We start from the raw sequence: 20699 nt of genomic DNA on the forward strand, positions 1-20699 counted from the left end.
AAATAAGTTGTCAGCCAGATTAATTACGAAAATGGTATGTTTTTTTAGGTCGTGCCTATCTGACAGGCACAACCGATTTTTTTAATATTAAATTTTTTTTCGTTTAAAAAATTATTATTATATTATTTTTTTAATATTTATATTAATATATATGTAAAAATACGGGTTTTATACGGGTAAAAATACTCAAAACGGGTTGAGCCTGTCAGGTAGGCACAACTAGTCGTGCCTGACAGGTAGGCACAACACCCCTTGCTACTGTGCCTTCCCCTGCATGCTGCCTATTTTTTCTCATGAGTCTTATTTGGGAAAAAAAAATTTATGGGGGACCTTAAAAGCATGGTCCCCCTCCCCCACCATATTGAAGCACCTACGGGTGAGAAAGAAAGGAGAGAAAGGAGAAGGAGAAGAAGAAGGAAGGTGAAGGAGAAGAAGAAGGAAGGTGAAGGAGAAGAAGAAGAAAGAAGAAGAAGGAAGAAGAAAAAAAAAAAGGTAATGTATTATTTTAGTAATTTATTATAAAATTATGGTGTTTTGTGAGTTTTTAGTATGTAAATTTTTAAAAAAATTGTATAATTATTTTGTTAGTAGTTTATGATTAAGTTATAAATTATTAGTTTTTTTATTTTGTTATAGTTATTTGTTTTGTTAATAATTTATAGGATTAGGTTACAAATTGTTAGTGTTTAGTGTATTAGTGTATTGTGATTTTTTAGTAATAATATATTTTTAAAAAAAGTTATAGTTGATTTGGTTATATAAATTGTTAGTGTTTAGTAGTTTAGTGTATTAGTGTATTGTGATTTTTTAGTAATATATTTTTAAAAAATAATTTTATAGCTATTTTATTAGTAATTTAAGATTAGGTTATATAAATTGTTAGTGTTTAGCGGTTTAGTATTAGCGTATTGTAATTTTTTAGTAATATATTTTAAAAAATAATTTTATAGCTATTTTATTAGTAATTTAAGATTAGGTTATATAAATTGTTAGTGTTTAGTGGTTTAGTATTAGCGTATTGTAATTTTTTAGTAATATATTTTAAAAAATAATTTTATAGCTATTTTATTAGTAATTTAAGATTAGGTTATATAAATTGTTAGTGTTTAGTGGTTTAGTATTAGCGTATTGTAATTTTTTAGTAATATATTTTAAAAAATATTTTTATAGCTATTTTATTAGTAATTTAAGATTAGGTTATATAAATTATTAGTGTTTAGTGGTTTAGTGTATTAGTGTATTGTGATTTTTTTAGTAATATATTTAAAAAAATATTTTTATAGCTATTTTATTAGTAATTTAAGATTAGGTTATATATTGTTAGTGTTTAGTGGTTTAGTGTGTATTAATGTATTGTGATTTTTATTTAGTAATGTATTTAAAAAATAATTTTATAGTTATTTTGTGTTAGTATATGATTATAAATTGTTAGTGTTTATAGTTTAGTGTTTTGTAATTTTTAATGTAATTTTTATATAATGTAATTTTATATTATTATATATTTATTTGATAATTTTATTGATTTATTAAAATGTTGATTAAATTTGTTGTTACATAATTCTATAGGTTATTTGGAAGTTCTTCTAATTAGGTATGTTTCTAGTTTTTTTTTTAATTGTATGTTTTTATATTTAGACAGTTTATTTGTTTTTAATTATATTATTATTGTTATCTAACATAAAAAATTGTAGGTAAAAAATGAGAAATTATGAGATATTTACTGTGTTTATTTCTAAAATTTGAAAAAATTTATTGTATCTTTTGAAATAAGAAAAACTGAATTTATTTTTTTTTAATTGCAGATTTGTAACAAATGGGTTCTTTGATTGATAATACAAATCACATATCAAGTACCATTAAGGAGATGGTAATAAAATTTTTATTTCATAGTCATGTTATTTGTTGAATTAAATTATATTGTATTAATTATTTCGCTAATATAATAATGTCAGGAGTCGTACCACGTATTGAGAGGCCGTGTTAATAATATAGGGTTTCAGCCAGATGAACGCCTAATACCATTCTTGGAGTTAGCCGGGTTTGGATCAGCAGCATTGATCCGGCCTTTTGATCTGCGATATGACCTGATTTCCGCTTTAGTCGAGCGATGGCGTCCAGAGACCCACACATTTCATTTGCCACGCGGGGAGTGCACCATCACTCTAGAAGATGTTGCAGTACAGCTCGGGCTCCCCATTGACGGGAATGCGGTCACGGGCGTAAGTTCGATTTCCAGGCTGGCAACCCTTTGCTATGAATTACTTGGACGCTCGCCAAGTGAGGGAAAATTTGCCAGTTTGAGGTTGTCATGGCTAAAGGCCAATTTTGAGTATTTGCCGAGTACTGCCAATGAACGGGAGGTGATGCAGGCCGTTCGAGCTTACATTATGCACCTTATGATCAATGTCAGGTGCAGCATTAAGATCAATGTCGATCCCATGTATAGTTGATTGACTACCAACGTATGATACCGGAACCACCATACACTGTTCTTGAGCTCCATCTTCTTCACCTAATGGAGTGGCATCTTCAGTTTCCTCCACACCAGCTAACTCAGCAAATAACTGAATCGGTGCATTTTGGTTGCTCCAAGTCCCACAATAAAGAGCGACCATTGTCTCCATGTCTTCATCGTCTACAAGTTCCATTTCGGTGAATTTTATGGGATCCGTCGAAACTGGAAACTTGTAGAAAAGTTTCGAGATCCTTCTCCCACAACGTTTATAAATTTTTTCACTAATTTTTTCCTTCATATCATCAAAAGAGATATTTCTATTGAATCTCATTGCTACTTGTTTGCGACATTCAAATATACATCCTACGCTTGTTGTCAAAATTTCTCTATCAAAATAAACGCATACGAAAAATTGATTCTCCATATTCAATACTAGATCTCATTAAAAAATTTAAAATTCTCAAAATAGTTTGAATAGCAAAAAGTTATATAAAATTTTAATGCAAAATTTTTATTCGAAGCTAACAAAATTATTAATCTAACAAACTTTTAAATAATAAAATTTCTAACAAAATTCTACATCGTATTTAAAATAAATAAATTAAAATACCTTATCCTTCTTCTTGCTTTCCTTTCTTTCCTTCTTCTCACTCTCTTCTTACTTCTATTTTGCTGCTAAATTTTCTGTATGTTCTTCATCTGATTTTCGGGGGAATATATAGGGAAAAATTAAGCATGTGGGCTCCACTAGTCGTGCCTACCAAGAAGGCACAACTAGTCGTGCCTGTCAGGTAGGCACAACATGTATGTATGCTTCCATATACACGGGTTGTATACTAACCCGAAAAAAAAAATATATATAATAATAATTTTTTAAACGAAAAAAAAATTTTAATATTAAAAAAATCGGTTGTGCCTGTCAGATAGGCACGACCTAAAAAAACATACCATTTTCGTAATTAATCTGGCTGACAACTTATTTTGGTGTTTAAATTTTTTTTTTATAATATTGAGGTAAAAACCCATTTAATGTAGCAAAATGTACTTAAAACGATTATTAAAATGGATTAATAAAAATAATATAAAAAGATGCTTGTTTGCGATTTTATTTTTTTGGTTTTACTATTCTTTTAGTTTGGTGAATTCAAAATTTTATTTAGGAGAGTGGAAGTAAGATTATAAAATTTGAGGGAGTTAAAAATTTAAAAATTTATATTAATATGGCTTAAATTAAATTAATAATTTTTCAAAATGACTTAAATTATAAGTTTTCCATTTAATTAAAGGTTTTAAAAGATGAAATTGGATTTTCTAATTTTGGCCAAGGGTTATAAAATAATTTTCTTTTTGCCCTTTAGCTATGTTAAATATTTACCTAATATTAATTTTAAAAATTACATGTGTTGAATTTTTATTGGTGAATTTAGTATTTATTAACGGTATTAATATTAAATACTGTAATAATATACAATTTGATAGTTTAAATATGAACATTGTTACCAACAATGGCGAGTCAAAAAAATTTTGTTGGGGCAAAATCAAATTGTATATTTTTACGATAGTAAAAATATAATTTCACTATTTTAATAGACTATATCTTTATAATTTTAAAGAATTAAATCAAGATTTTATTATTTTGGAGGCCAAAATGTAATTTTCCAATTACTAATTTAAATTTTTATAAATTATAAATGGCCTAAATGAAAATTTTTCTATTTTAGAGAGGGTTGCATGGCTCCGGCACTGGTCGCCAATATTGGAGGACATGAGTTCAAGCGCATTGAAGCACATTATCCTCTTATTTATGGGTTGAGGAGGAGTTATGGATAATTCTAGACATCGTGTCAAAAAGAATAAATATACTCAGAATATATAAAAAGATTGTTAGAAAAATGAAATTAAACATTTTAAAAATAAGAGAAATATAAATAACAAAAATGACATTATCTTTCGATTCATATGAACTTCACAAATCACATTTTAATTGGGTGAAATAATCATACGACACATTTTAATTTTTGTTGAGGCTAATGAAAAGGAAATGATGGAATAAAATACTTGAACAACCAAAACAAATATAATGGAAGTTTGGGCCTACATTACAAAGCTAACAGTACAACTGAATTCAGTAGCTTTTCATTTGCATTTTTCAGCCATTAATGGAAGTCCCTAAACAAACCGACACCAAAACTGTTTCATAATCTTTGTCCGAGAAATCCTCTATACCTTTGTGTCTCAAACAATAACATAAGACATAACATTTGCACGACCCAACATAATTTAGACATCCTGCCTTAACCCTATAATCCCTCACTATCAATCCCAAAATCCAACATGCTCTAACACTAATCTATTCTTTCTACAATCCTTTCCTTTCTTTTCTCTTCACTCTTTCTCTTCCCAATAACCTTGCCTTTTGGTTTTTCCTTTCATTTTCTTTCATTCAAATCGGAATTCCCAAATCTCTCTCCATCTCCCTTCCACAATGGGGAATTGTTGCACTCGTGGCAGCCCCGCCGCCGAAGACGCTAACGACGATAAGGGAGATGCGCCAAAGCAAGCAGAAGGTTCACCACCAGCAGGAGGAGCCGGCTCCACCTCCATGTCAGACGCCATCGGGAACGTCTTAGGACGGCCAATGGAAGACATTAAAGCAACGTACACCATCGGTAAAGAATTGGGTAGGGGGCAGTTCGGGGTGACCCATTTGTGTACTCACAAGACGACCGGGGAACAATTCGCTTGCAAGACGATAGCCAAGAGAAAACTATCTACCAAAGAGGATATTGAAGACGTTAAAAGGGAAGTTCAGATCATGCACCATTTGACGGGTCAGCCTAACATCGTGGAACTCAAGGGAGCCTACGAAGATAAGCATTCGGTTCATTTGGTGATGGAGTTGTGTGCCGGAGGAGAGCTGTTTGATAGGATCATTGCTAAGGGCCATTATAGCGAGCGTGCTGCAGCTTCTTTGCTTCGAACCATTGTTCAGATTGTGCACACTTGCCATTCTATGGGGGTCATCCATAGGGATCTCAAGCCTGAGAATTTCTTGTTGTTGAACAATGATGAAGATTCCCCTCTCAAGGCCACTGATTTTGGTCTCTCAGCCTTTTACAAGCCAGGTTCATTTTCATCTTGCTTTCCAAAACTTCTAAAATTAACTAAATAAAATCGAAATCTATAACCGAAAGTCTGGCTTGGGAAATTCCAACAGGTGAAGAATTCAAAGATATTGTTGGAAGTGCATATTATATTGCACCTGAAGTTTTGAAGAGGAAATATGGACCTGAAGCTGATATATGGAGTGTCGGAGTTATGTTGTATATTCTTCTATCTGGTTCTCCACCCTTCTGGGCAGGTTAGTAATCAATTCTAGATATATTGCCAGTCTCATTTCCTTTTCTTTTCTTTTTTTTCTTTTTATAGTTAACTTTAATGCATGTAGTCCTTAATTAAGCTTCAACCTAATATATATATATTTCGTGATATATAGAGTCCGAAAATGGGATATTCAATGCAATTTTGCGAGGCCACATTGATTTCTCGAGTGATCCATGGCCTCGAATTTCAACTCAAGCAAAGGATGTCGTAAGGAAGATGCTAAACGCGGATCCCAAACAGAGGTTAACCGCCAGCCAGGTTCTAAGTAAGTTCTTTTAAATTATGGGAAAAGCCAAGAAATTAAAGAAGGTATATATGTATATCTGATAAAAAATGAACAACAGGTCATCCATGGATTAAAGAGGATGGTGAAGCACCGGATACACCTCTTGACAATGCAGTTCTAAACAGGCTCAAACAGTTCAAAGCAATGAACCAGTTCAAGAAAGTTGCTTTGCGGGTATGTATTAATTAATTGACTAACAAGTTATGATAATATCCAATCAATAATTTCCTGAAAATTGTTGTGTTAGGTGATTGCGGGGTGTTTATCAGAAGAAGAAATCATGGGGTTGAAAGAGATGTTCAAGGGCATGGACACCGATAACAGCGGCACCATAACGCTTGAAGAATTGAAGCAAGGGCTTGCAAAGCAAGGAACCAAACTCTCTGAATACGAAGTTAAACAACTAATGGAGGCCGTATGTCTACTCTTCTCCAAGCCTCAATTAATCTTTCTTTTTTTTTTTTTCTGTCAAATCATTATAAATGGTGTTTAACTTCTTACTCTATAAAAAAAAATCATAGGCTGATGCAGATGGAAATGGAACCATAGACTACGATGAGTTCATCACTGCCACAATGCATATGAACCGAATGGATAGAGAAGATCATCTCTACCATGCCTTTCAACACTTTGATAAAGATAACAGCGGGTAATGGCAATAATAAAGCTAAGCAAAGCTCATTTCAGTTATCTTCTGCATACCTTTTTTCCATTTTAAATGACTTGTTTCGGAGTTGAACCGGATCGAAACCCAAGCAGGAAATTATAAACCTCAAAACTAAGATATTATGCTTACTTTCAGGTATATCACTACTGAAGAACTGGACCAAGCTCTACGTGAATATGGAATGCATGATGACCAAGACATAAAGGAAATCATTTCTGAAGTTGACATCGATAATGTAAGCAATATATCCATGCCATTTCTGACATAAAAACAAAGCAAATCCATCACCAATCCACTGAATAGGGAATAATAGTTACAGTGAATAGATCAAAATCAATAATTATTAGTTTAAAGTTCAATAATTAACTCAACAAATTCAATATATCATTTAATATTTGCAGGATGGACGGATCAACTATGATGAATTTGTGGCAATGATGAGGAAAGGAAACCCGGAACCAAATCCTAAGAAACGACGTGAATTGTTCATTTAATTATTATAATGTTGAATAAATAAGCTGTAAATATTCCCTTGATAGGCTAATGGATAGATGACCCGACGTGAAAAACATGCAGGAAAAAAAAAAGTAATATAAATTCTGCTGAAAAGAAAATATAAAATATTATGATAATCAAAAGAAGTTCAAGGGTCGGGTTTTATGTTAGATCCACTAAATCTATGAATAGCTCAAGGGTTGTATTATATGTTAGATTTACCAGGTCAGTCTAATGGTTATTGGGTTGTGCTATCTGTTAGGTCGTCATTAAAAGTTCAAGGGTTGTATATTATATGTTAGATTTAACAGGTTTGATTTGAATTTAAATATGAGTTTATTTTATTATAATTATTGTTTAATAAATAAATTATATATTAAGTTTAATTATAAAATATTTTATAAAATTAAACAAAATATTTTCAAGTTCGTTGTTTTACTATATTACATCTCAGACTTTTTAAATATATGCATTGAGAGTAATTCATTACTAATTTACAGTAAAAATGTAATTTAGGTTCAATTCCGCTTATCAAATTTTCCGAATGAAAGTTTAAATACAAATTGATAATGAAAAACAATCTAATTGCAAAGAATTTGTACTAGCAAAAGTTCTTAGGTATGAATAAATAAGTGTTCTCAACCTCTTATACAATTACAATAATAAGCCTTTTCTTTAATAAATGTATATTGGCTTGTCAAAATTTCGGTATGTATGATCTTCTATTTTTCTTAAAATTTATTTCGAGTAAGTCTTTAATAATAAAATAATATAATCAAAGATCATATAAAAGTGATTTTTTTTTTAAAGAAAACTAGATCTCTTTAATTAAGAAAACACAATAACACAAAGACTTAAAAAGAATCATTTCTTACCTTGATTTTCTTCATATGTTAATCCAATAAATTGTTTCTGTAGATCCTTGAAATTGGGTATAAGAAAATCAAAGATTTTTTGATAAAAAAATGATAAGTTGCACAACAACAACTTAATTATAAAGTTAGTTGTAATTCGCATTGCATTTGGAACATCAAATTGAAACTAACAATATCTTTCAATGCACCCTTCAATCTAATTCCATAGCTATGAAAAGTAATTAGAGTACATGCCTTAACAATTAAAAAGTATCAAGAACCCAAGATTTAATCCTTCTCCCCCAACTCTAAAAATTCCATCAACCATTACTACCTCCTTTTTTTAGTAAACAATGCAAAGGCTGCATCACGAGTAAGTAGATTAGCCTTGTAACGGAGGACTCGAGCCTTTTTCTATGAAATTTTTGATAATTTCAAATTAGTGCTGCCAATTTATTAGGCCACATTAAAATATTTTTTTATATTTTTTTATTATTTTTTAAAAAAAATTATATTGGTGTCGCTAATGTGTCTAGCGACATCCCCCAAAAAATTGTTTTATTTTTTTCACCATGTATTTTGGTTCTATTTAATCTTGAAACATATATATTCTTTAAAGATTTATACCAGTGCTACTAATGTATCACGTGACACCACTTAAAAGAAGATTCCAACACCATGATTAGTTGATGATTAAAGGCAAATTTAGGGTGGTGCCACCTGACAGCTTGGCAGCACCAAAGTTTACGATAGAAATTGACCCATTTTAGTAATTAATTTGTATGTTATATCATTTTTGAGTTAACTTTTTCATATTATTTTTGTAAACGCCCCAAAATACTTAAAATGAGTGAATAACATAAAAATATTGAAATTAAAAAAAAAAAACTAGATTAGGTTATTTTTTTCAAAAAATTACGGAACTAGGCCGATTTTATGAAAACGCTTCTGGCTGGAAGCGCTTTCGCCACATAAGTTGAAAACCTTTCCAGCTGGAAGTGTTTTTCCCCAATTGGCACTCACCTCAATAGTTATTTCCCTAACGGCTATTTAATTAGCCGTTGGGACCAACGACACCCCCAACGGTCAAAATTTATTTTCTATATAATCCCCCCATTTCATTTTTTTTTCTTCAATTCAATCTCAACTATCTCTCACATTCTTAAATCTATCTCAAATTCCTCTCAATTACCTCTTAATTTCTCACTCAAAATTTATTTCTCTCTTAACTCTATTTTTTTTTTATTAAAATTATCTTAAGCTTTTCGTAAAATATTTTTCTATTACAATTTATTTTATGTTTTCCAAAATTAACAATGGCACAATCTCTAAGCCGTTTGGATGGCAAGCACATTTCTGTCAATCAATTGCAAATGTTAAGATTTTTTTATCATATTTAACTTAATTTAATTTAAATATTTTCTTGTTATATTGGAATTTAATATTTTGCATTTTTTATATAAATATAGGCAGAAGATCGAATTTTGGAGATGTATATTTGTAATTTACTTACTCCTCCACCACTCTCAATTGAACCCTACTTGCGAGATGCCAGATTTTTTCACGTGGCCCTTATTGGTCGTGGGTGTAAATTAGACCCCACACTTGTAAGCGCATCGGTGGAAAAGTGAGGACCCGAGACGCACGCATTCCATCTTCCATGCAGTGAGTGTACTATCACTCTAAAGGACGTGCTGTAACACGCCAAACCTGATCTTTTATGAGGATCCGAGTATGACATGTCACTACAGAGAAATCATCTATCTATAAAACTATTTTTGGCATATACCCTGTAAAACTTGGATGTTATATTTAAACATTTAATAATATAATAAAAAAAAGTATATGTCATGTGGCGTATAAGCTTTAATAAGATAATTTTCATCATATGAAACATAACACTGGAAAACCATTTAATAACTCAAATGAAGCTTCATTAAAACATAGTTTATTAACATAGGTTTCGAGCACAAATCCTTTTCAAAATACAATCAAACATCACCCCACCAAATGTCATGCATAGTACAAAACAGAAGTCTCACAGCAGCAGGCGTCCTCTGGCGTGGTCTAATAGAATGTCTTCCTTCAACAGTAGACCTGAGAAGGAAAATGGAAACGGGGTAAGTCAAAAGAACTTAGTGAGTTCCAAAAGAAATCTTATCAATAACCACTAATACTTCAAGTAGATCAAATCAAAGAGTCAAACATAATCACACAGTTCACCAAATGGCGAGTACCATATACAAACAATCTATATGCCGATTTACCATACATTACGCCCATATGACCATACAGATAAAGCTTCTTCGTGCCAGCCACGTACCTAAATCCTTAGTTAGATTCATATCATATATTCCATTCATTTTTCTTTGTTTGTATACTTTGTCGTGATTTGCCTATTTGGTATGTAACATACATTCGCCACATCAGAGGCTACACAACTATTTTCATGTATCGTAATCTGTCAGTCCAATGTACATTCTATTGAAGGCATCGCCATGAATATTTTTCCTTAACATCATTTCCACAATTCAGTCTATATCATTCTTGTCAGAAGCAGAAGATAGTGGCTTAAGCATGAAGAATGGTTCTTACACTTTAACAAAGACATTACAGACTCAGACTGACAACTCTGAGCAACCACTTTTCATATATATACACTTTACCTTTATAGATCATACGTACTTACCTTACACAAAATATAAAACAAGAATACTACACACAAAGAAGTATGAAGGAACTCACCAAAAATATAGCAAAGTTTATATAGCAGGACCTTTGCTTTTTTCACTCGGTCTTTCAATAGCATCTTAAGCTCAAATATAAATAATTACACTTATCATATCATTACACCATTGAAATGAAACATGCATGCAAGAAACATTAACGCTTAACCAAGAATTAAGAAGTTTCCTTCCTTACATACTAATATGATACTTATGCATGAAGATCTAAAAACACGTAAATAATTCTAAAAATAACCTAGGGTTCATCCGTATTTACAAAAGAGTTAAAATAATGTGAGAGTTGGCTGAATATAGTGAACCCAACTTTAGTAAGGTTTTTGGACTTAACCTTTTCAAAGAAAGTGCAGAGAAAATAAAAAAGAAGCTGAATGCAAAGAAAACACAAAGTTTATTAGTGAAGACACTGATATCCTTTTAACCTAAGCACAGATACAAGGTTTAGTGGAATGATCTGATTATTCCACTAACACCCTTGAATCTCATGATAAATGCACCTATCATCATTTAAGTATTATCAACTACAGTATCTTAGTTTCATTCTAACTAGTTCTCATTTGGCTAACTAAATTGTCCTATTAAAATATAAACAAATCTATTAACTACAAACTTAAGGAACTCGCCTAAACTTATGGGATGACATATACTCAACAAAAGAATCCACCAACCCATAGATCTCACCAAAATATGCAATTCGCCAAAATACAAGATTCACCAATTGGCACATACACAAAATACTATACTTAGACAAAATTAACACTTTACTTTCTCGGAGCTACGCTTAATACCATAACACAATAAACAATAACCAGATATAGAGACTTCGTCAAACAGGCTGTTACATGTGTAGTTACACCTTGTTACCAGTGGATGGGCCAGTAGTGACTGTGTAACACCTCAAACTCGACCCAAACGTTATGGCCAAATATGGGAATGTTACAAAGAAGGGTTTTGAAACAAAACTTTCATGTTACATCTTCTCGTATTAATTGTTCTAAAAGAGTCCACATTTTCGAAAAAACTTATTATTATTCCCTTTAAGTAAAACATGAATTTGTAGCGGAAGTTTATAAGTCGTTATAGTTAAAAGTCGAGCTTGATTTCAGAAAAATATTTGTTTGCGTAGAACCATTATTTTCGTGAATTATTTTGTTAAAAGTCGTAAAATAGTAATATAAAGCATTTCAAAATCCCAAAATTAAAACCAACAGTCCAAAAAGTCCCAAAAATTACAAACTCTTAAAACCAACACACCACATGGGGTATCAAACACTCATCTAGCCCTACATACCACATAGTGCCCGTATGACACTAATCAGAATAGTTTGCAGCTGAGCTGCCAAAATAACGGCGAAATGTCGCATCACAGAACACTTCCTCTACATATACAAATCTCGCCTCAAATACAGATACAAGATATTGATATACATATATAACAGAGTTAACATAACCCGCATGCTCGTATACATATATCATACATGCATATACTAAACAATTAAGCATACATATCGGTTATCATAACTCAAATCAATTTTTCAGAATAGTTAATCACATGCATCAAGGTTTGTTTTTCCTTTACCAACCCTATGGAAGGCCCACAGTCGATCAGAATAACATATGTGACCTTAGGGAAAATTTTAGAATTTTGGGCCCACATGCCCGTGTGGGCCCACACGGCCTGACTTATGGCTCACACATCCATATCGACCTAACCTGCGTAATCTACACGGCCACACACTCTCTCGTCACACGGCCGTGTGTTTTACATGCCCGTGTAGCGTCGACAAGCCACTTTTTCGGCTTTCGTCGAACCTCATTTTCTCATGTTTTCGTTACACACCTGATTTGGATTTATCGCGAACACTCCCACAAGATAACCAGAACCAAAAATTGACCAATAAATCACCAAATTAGTCACTTAAATTGATACTAAAACTGAAACCAAGTCAATCCAATCAATCCATTATACAACCAAACCCTTTACCTTCAATCGAACAATGGTAGTTCCACGCAACTAAGTCATCGACAGACAATTCCGAGCCCCTTGATCTTCCTTTAAATGACATTAACAAAAACCATCAATAAAGAATCACCAACCAAAAGTAATAACTACACCTACCCAAACTTATCAAATAAAATCACAATCGAAAATTAGGACAAAAGAAAGCGACAGATGCACCACAATGCCGATCAACTAACAAAAACACATTGTTTAATCAAAATCAAAGATTGAAGGATGGAGAGAAAGGAAATTTACTCATGAGAGAAAAAGAATAGAGGAGAAGAGAAAAAAAAGTCAGACAGAGGGAATTTTGGGAAAAAGAAAAAATAAATTAAATTAAAACTAAAATTAAACAACTCTCCACTCCATCCATTAACTACCTTATCCCCCAGAATCGTACCTATGAACCATATCCAACTACCCTAGAATTTCACTTCCATCCAACCTCTATCACACAACCGAAACAAAAATTGTCATCCATGCTCACGCAGGGATTCGACCATGAGACCTTCAAATAGGCTAACACCTTACCATTTGAACCAGCAAGCTCATTCTAATATGAGTTTATAGAAATATAATATTAGCTCACCCAAAAAGGGATAAGGCTAGGATAAAAAATAGCAAAATTGCTAAAAGTGATACTTGAACCCAAGACCTCAAACACACATTCAAATTACTTAACCACTAAAGCAGATACATATTTGTAACAGATTTTGTAAAAACAAAGATAAATAATTCAGGGCGTTACAACTCTACCCCCTAAAAGAAATTTTGGCCTCGAAATTTACCTGATTCGAACATATGAGAATACCGTTGACGCATCAAGTCCTTAAGTTTCGACGTGGCTTCCTCAGTGCCATGGTTCCACTACAGAAACTTAACAATGGAATAGACTTCTTCCTTAAAACCTTTACATCTCGATCCAAAATTTGAATTGGTTCCTCCTCAAATGTCAAATCCGGTCTAACCTTGATCTCCTCAACAGACACAACGTGAGATGGATCAGACCGATACTGTCTCAACATAGAGACGTGGAATACATCATGGATATGGTCTAACTCTAAAAGTAGCCTTAACTGATAAGTGACCGGTCTCACATGCTTCAAAACCCGATACGGCCCAATGAACCTAGAGCTCAACTTGCCCTCACGTCCGAACTACAAAACCTTCTTCCACGAAGATACCTTAAGAAGGCAAAGTCACCCACAGAGTACTCGATATCCCTTTTTTTCAAATTTGCATAAGACTTCTGTATATCAAAAGTCACCTTAAGACGATCTCGTATCAATCTAACTTTTTATTCAATCTTGAAAACCAACTCAGGACCCAAAACTCGTCATTCACCCAACTCAGTCCAACACAGTGGAGTACGACACTTACAACCATATAACGGCTCGTAAGGTGTCATCTAGGTGCTAGACTAAAAATTGTTGTTGTAGGCAAACTCAACTAAAGACAAAAAGTCATCCTAACTCCCTCGAAAATCAATCACACAACTCCAAAGCATATCCTTCAGTATTTGAATCACCCTTTCAGATTAACCATCGGTCTAAGGATGGAATGCAATACTGAAGTCTAACCTTGAACCCAAATATTCGTGAAGTTTCTTCCAAAACTGAGAAGTGAAATGAGGATCCCTATTAGAAATTATTGAAACTGGAACCCCATGAAGTCTCACAATCTCAGAAATGTAGAGCTTGGCCAACTTATGCAGAGAATAATCTGTCCGAACCAGAATAAAATAGGTAGACGATCGCGTGATTTCGTGATAGGTTTTAAATATTTATAATTAATCATTCTTGAAACTAACTATTATCACGATGTAGGCAAGTGTACCTATCGAACAGTAGTATAGTTTTAGCAAGACCGGATTGTCAAACCCAAAGAAACTAAAAGTACTAGTAATGACTGTCTTTTTATTAACTAGCCTAGGAATAAAGAGGTTTTGTTTTTAACTAACTAATTATCTGAACTAAAGACTCATAGAGAATAGAATTGGGGAATTGCTTTTGGGAAAATCGATTGAATTAAGACAATACCTAAAGAAAAATCCACCTAGACTATACTTGTTATTCTGGCTCCGAATCGGATGATTTATTCATTTAACTTGTTCTGTAGAGATCCCTAAGTTATGTTATTATCCCTATTCAAGACTAATAATGTCTAATCCCTAGATTGAATAATTGAGACCTTTCTTTAATTAACACCCTAGGGTTGCATTAACTCGATCTATGGATCCCCTTATTAGGTTTCACCCTAATTTGGCAAAATCTTGTCACCCTATTGATCGCGAGATTTCGTGATAGGTTTTAAATATTTATAATTACTCGTTCTTGAACTAACTATTATCGCGATGTAGGCAAGTGTACCTATCGAACAGTAGTATAGTTTAGCAAAACCGGATTGTCGAACCCAAAGGAACTAAAAGTACTAGTAATGACTGTCTTTTTATTATCTAGCCTAAAAATAAAGAGGTTTTGTTTTAACTAACTTATTATCTAAACTAAGAACGCACAGAGAAAAGAATTGGGGAATTGCTTTTGGGGAAAATCGATTGACTTAAGACAATACCTAAGGAAAAATCCACCTAGACTTTACTTGTTATTCTGGCTCTGAATCGGACGATTTATTCATTCAACTTGTTCCGTAGAGATCCCTAAGTTATGTTATTATCCCTATTCAAGACTAATAACGTCTAATCCCTAGATTGAATAACTGAGACTTTTGTCTAATTAACACTCTAGGGTTGCATTAACTCGATCTATGGATCCCCTTATTAGGTTTCACCCTAATCCGGCAAAATCTTGTCACCCTATTTCTAGGCGCGCAATCAACTCCGCTTAATTATGACAAATTTATTCTTAGACAGGGTCTATTCCTCATCTGAATAAGAGCATGTCTTGAATCAGTATCCGGGGATATCAAAACAATAATTAAGAACACATAATTAAGAACAAGTTAAATATTTATCATACGATTCAGAAAATAATAACAAGATTCGTCTTAGGTTTCATTCCCCTTAGGTATTTAGGGGTTTAGTTCATAACTAAATAAGAAAACATCTTAGAAGAATATAGAATACAAAACATAAAGAAAACCCAAAACTCCTGAAGGGAAATTGAGGAGAGATCTTCAGTCTTGATGATGAATCTGACTTCCGAGATGGATCAATCGGCTTCCTTGGAGTAATTCCTTACCTTCTATTCTCTGTCTCCCTTTTCTTCCTCCTCTAGGGTGTATTTATAGGCTTTGGAATACCTAAAGGCCCTTAAAATTAGCCTTTTTCCGAATTGGACTCAACTTGGGCTCGGCAGGGACACGCCGTGGCACATGCCCTTATTCGATTACTTCAGGCAGTGTTCGAGCCTGCCAAATTGACACGACCGTGTGGTCTGCCCGTGTGAATCGTGCTTCGATTCTGCCAAGTTAGCACGGCCGTGTGGTCTACCCGTATGAGGAAGTCTAGGCCATGTTGAGTTCGTACTTTGGCTCATTTTCTCTGTTTTTGGCCCGTTTCTCGTTTCTTTCACTCTCCTATGCTCTTCTAAGTATAAAACATGAAATTAAAGCATTAGAAGCATCGAATTCACCAATTCTAATGAGAAATCATCCATAAAATGCATTAAACATGGGGTAAAAACATGTATAAATTACAGTTGATCACCTATGTCTAGGCGCGCAAACAACTCTGCTTAATTATGAAAAATGTACTCTTAGACAGGGTCTATTCCTCCTCTGAATAAGAGCTTATCTTGAATCAGAATCCTGGAATATCAAAACAAGAATTAAGAACACATAATTAAGAACAAGTTAAATATTTATCATACAATTTAGAAAATAATAACAAGATTCGTCTTAGGTTTCATTCCCTTTAGGTATTTAGGGGTTTTAGTTCATAACTAAATAAGAAAACATCTCAGAATAATAAAGAATACAAAACATAAAGAAAACCCAAAACTCCTGAAGGGGAAATTGAGGAGAGATCTTCAGTCTTGATGATGAATCCGGCTTCTGAGATGGATCAATCGGCTTTCTTGGAGTAATTCCTTACTCCCTCTTCTGTATGTCCCCTTTTCTTTCTCCTCTAGGGTGTATTTATAGGCTTTGGAATGCCTAAGAGCCCTCAAAATTAGCCTTTTCCGAATTGGACTCAACTAGGGCTCGGCAGGGACACGCCCGTGTTACATGCCCGTGTGCGATTACTTCAGGCCATGCTCGAGCCTGCCAAATTGACACGGCTGTGTGCCTGTGTAAGGAGGTCCAGGCCATGTTTATTTAGTACTTTGGCCCATTTTCTCCATTTTTGGCCTATTTCTCGTTCCTTTCGCTCTTCTATGCTCTCCTAAGTATAAAACATGAAATTAAAGCATTAGGAGCATCAAATTCACCAATTCTAATAGGAAATCATCCATAAAATATGTTAAACATGGGGTAAAAATATGTATAAATTATGGTTTATCAAATACCCCCACACTTAAGCATTTGCTTATCCTCAAGCAAAATTCTCAACTCATAATCATTTTAAATCTTCTCAACTTATAATTTCTATCGGTAATATCTCAAAATAATCCATAGGTAATCATACATTGAGAATTCAACTAAAAGAACATAAAAGTTTCAAACATTCCAAGTTGAGTATTTAATCATGCAAATATAAGTGTCTCCCCTCATCTAAGTAATTTGATTCAGAATATCATAAAGTTTCACATCCTCACTAAAGATTCACTCAACTCACTCGAGGTGTTTAAGGACAATACATGAAGCACTCAATAGTCAATAATGAAAAGTCATTACCATAGGCTTGCATGAAAATTAAATCTCCACCACTATAATTTAAGATGATACATCAATCAAAAGGTCTTCTGAGGGTTGGAATGAGGCTTGGTTAAGGGGTGTGGTCACAAGCTAAAAGAAAGGGTTAGAATCGATATTGAATTGAAAAATTACCTAACTAGAAAAAGGGTTAATCATTACTTACGTACAACAGGGCTTCTTCTCAAAATATGGAATTACTAATGTACATACATTTTTTTTAAGAACAAGTTAAATAACATAGACTAACTATTAAGAACAAGACATAGCTAAGCAATTTATTCAACTCAAATCTCGACAAAAATAGGGATTAATTTAGTGGATTTCAACAATAAAGAAATGGTTTTGTTAGGCTCAAAGGGGTTTACTAGAGGTTAATCGTGGAGGTAGGCTTTTCATGGCATGGGTGGGTTAATCCTAAGTGCCTTAATCATTTTGACATATCAAATTAAATGGTGTTGTCTCAACATGCATAATCAAAAAAGTTCTAGAATAATAGTTCAATATTGACACACTCAAAGCAATAATAAAAGTGAGCATGAAAGAATTGATAGATGCTCAAAAGGCTCAAAAATCTCATAAAAATTATGGCTTTTTAATGTTTAGACTCGTGAATTCCAATTCAAAGTAATACCTAAACTTGGGAAAACAACCTATAATTTTAAATCCTTAAAATTCAACTTATCATGCTTGATTCTCTAATGTCTTAAAGTTTAAACAATCAATGCATAAATGTCTATGTTTTAATTCAAGATATATCAATCAAAATCATAAATCAATTAAAATTTATCCTAAATATGATATGAGAGTTTTTCAAGAGAACAAGATGATTATTCAGGGATTTTTTTGATAATGAATGAATGCCCCCTACACTTAAGATGTACATTGCCCTTAATGTACAAAGATAGATATTAGAGTATAAAAATAAGATAGGGAGAGAAGTGAAACTTCCTGTATGATGAATTCCTCGAACTAGAGTTTTGGAGAGTGATAGGTTCGAGAGTGGAGGAGGATACTCCGGCGGTCGTAGAGGTTCATTAGGCCATGAGTCCTGCGCCAAAAGAATATTATATCTAGTGGTAGCTATGGTCGTGGTCGAGTAGGCAGTCATAGAGAACCTTTTCCGGTGGAGTTTTAGTTCCTATGTGATGATGAGCTTAAGAGCTCTATATAATTGTGATAAAATCAGGAATTTTTTAGGGGATATTAGGAAGAATAATTACTCATAAAGAAAAACCAAAATTTATAATAAAATTCTAAAATCTGCTAAAAAATAAGAATAAAAATAAAAATAAAAATAAAAAGTAGTTTGAATAAAAATTAAAAATATAAAATAATAAAATAAATATTTCTAAACATCTTCATCGCTGGATGGTTCGTGAGGTGGGACTGGCGATGAGACGTGGAGGTGCTGACAAATCTGCTGTAGAGTAGCATTAATATTGTTAAATCGTTGAAAACACTGATGCTCGAATCAGGTGAGGCGCTCAAAGATGTCAGCATATGAAGCCACCGCATGAACTGGACGAGAGGGTGGTGGTGGCTGAGTCGATGGGTCCTCGTGCTGTGGGGGGGACATTATTAGGAATGTCCTCGTAGGCCTCCTCCTCGGTAGATTGTGCGAGACGATACTGGGGAGGGTAAGTTCATCGGCGCCTCTCGATCATCCTCATGCTAAGCATGCTCGAAATGCCTTGTGGAGATATCTGGCCGATGAGGGTGAGGGATGATTCTTGCGCTGCGGTGTTGAGAAGCCCAAAGTGTCATGCTAGCCTGGTCACGTAGGGGCCAATAGAGATGACCCATTTCCGATGCCGCTCTGTCTGGTGCTGAATCGTAAGGGCAATAAAATAGGCAAGGTCGATGACGTGCCCTTGCGACATGCACCATAAGAAGTAGACGTTGTGGGTGTTGACGACGCTAGTGCTCTCTCGCCTCTCTGTAATCGTGTGAGCTAAAATAGCGTGTAAATACCTCAGAGATGGTGAGAGAACTGATGCCTTGGAGCGGCTAGGATTGTAGGAGGCCGTGCTAGGGGCCAACATGTGCCAGCACTTCGAAGGAGAGAAATGTATGTGGCGACTGAGAGCATGTAGTTCATTCTCCTCCCTGAGCTCATCTGTGTATAAGCCTAGTGCAGCACCAAACTCTAGGATGCTTAGCTGGCGGATTAATCCGCCTAGGCGAAACTGGACCGTGCCGGGATCATCATACCTCGTTATTACTGTCTGAAGATGGAACGTTGAGCATAGTTCCATCGTGAGATCGAGGTATGTCGGTAGCCCAGTCGATGCAGTGGCTCGCAATTAAGGATCGGGCCTGAAGTATTTGGAAGAGCTCTTTTTGAGGCCCTCGCGGAAACTATAGGAGAGGGTGACGAATTTTCGCGGTTAGACCCGCGGAAGATGACGTTCCCTTCCTCTTCTTCAAGGCTAGTACGACGATTTTCTTTTCTCTTGAAGATGACATTGAAAGCCTGTAATATAAAGAATAATAATAATAGGTAAACATATTCGAAGGGAAAGTAAACTATTTTAGCCAAGACTACTAAAATGAAGCAAACTCAACCACAATAATAATGAGAATGAGAATAGAAATGTAATGGGTATAAGGTTTTCCTAGTCTTAATTTAACATAAATTGTATGGTAACTAACCTAGGAATGCAATTTAAATGATAGATATTGGCATGATAATAGCATGAAAATAAGCATACTAATGTCATGGATATGAGGTGTGCCTAACAACTTGATTTAATTCGAAATGTATAATAAAGAACCTAAAAATGCAAACTAAATGATAAAGTAATGAACAAAAATGAAAACTAGTTCAAAAGTAATGGAGATTATTGTAATAATAAGCATTAATAATAAGTAAAATAGAAGTGAAAGGAGTAAACAAATGCTAAAGGAGAGAGATTGAGCTTTAAAAACGAAGTTAGAGGCGGCATACGGGCGTGGCAGGGGGGCCGTGTGGAGTTGCAGCGGCTAGGGTTAGGGTTT

General features: G+C 33.9%; 2 protein-coding genes across 3 annotated transcripts; both read left to right on the forward strand.

Moving 5' to 3' along the window:
• The first annotated feature begins 1813 nt into the window (after positions 1 to 1813).
• LOC128295433 (protein MAIN-LIKE 2-like) lies at positions 1814 to 2450 on the forward strand. Its single transcript, XM_053031007.1, has 2 exons — positions 1814 to 1867; positions 1953 to 2450. Exons 1-2 carry the CDS (start codon positions 1814 to 1816, stop codon positions 2448 to 2450), a joined length of 552 nt encoding a protein of 183 aa, XP_052886967.1.
• A 2235-nt stretch (positions 2451 to 4685) lies between these two features.
• On the forward strand, positions 4686 to 7681 carry LOC108478208 (calcium-dependent protein kinase 17). Of its 2 annotated transcripts, none has more exons than XM_017780644.2 (8): positions 4686 to 5580; positions 5673 to 5816; positions 5952 to 6104; positions 6184 to 6299; positions 6373 to 6540; positions 6647 to 6774; positions 6928 to 7027; positions 7194 to 7681. In XM_017780644.2, exons 1-8 carry the CDS (start codon positions 4941 to 4943, stop codon positions 7284 to 7286), a joined length of 1542 nt encoding a protein of 513 aa, XP_017636133.1. In that variant the 5' UTR covers positions 4686 to 4940; the 3' UTR covers positions 7287 to 7681. The 2 variants fall into 2 exon arrangements, with proteins under 2 accessions (XP_017636133.1, XP_052887305.1); XM_053031345.1 differs by having other exon boundaries at positions 6373 to 6612; positions 7194 to 7356.
• Positions 7682 to 20699: the final 13018 nt, after the last annotated feature.

The sequence above is a fragment of the Gossypium arboreum genome, chromosome 7 (assembly GCF_025698485.1).
Source record: "Gossypium arboreum isolate Shixiya-1 chromosome 7, ASM2569848v2, whole genome shotgun sequence".
Taxonomy (NCBI): Eukaryota; Viridiplantae; Streptophyta; class Magnoliopsida; order Malvales; family Malvaceae; genus Gossypium; species Gossypium arboreum.

What these genes read in the sequence shown, in the direction of transcription:
- LOC128295433 (XM_053031007.1), top strand. Translation starts at nt 1,814, where the DNA reads ATGGGTTCTTTGATTGATAATACAAATCACATATCAAGTACCATTAAG. An exon ending in CAAGTACCATTAAGGAGATG is followed by an intron (nt 1,868 to 1,952) that starts GTAATAAAATTT and finishes TAATAATGTCAG; the next exon opens with GAGTCGTACCACGTATTGAG.
- LOC108478208 (XM_053031345.1), top strand. Translation starts at nt 4,941, where the DNA reads ATGGGGAATTGTTGCACTCGTGGCAGCCCCGCCGCCGAAGACGCTAAC. An exon ending in CTCAGCCTTTTACAAGCCAG is followed by an intron (nt 5,581 to 5,672) that starts GTTCATTTTCAT and finishes AAATTCCAACAG; the next exon opens with GTGAAGAATTCAAAGATATT. An exon ending in AACCGCCAGCCAGGTTCTAA is followed by an intron (nt 6,105 to 6,183) that starts GTAAGTTCTTTT and finishes AATGAACAACAG; the next exon opens with GTCATCCATGGATTAAAGAG.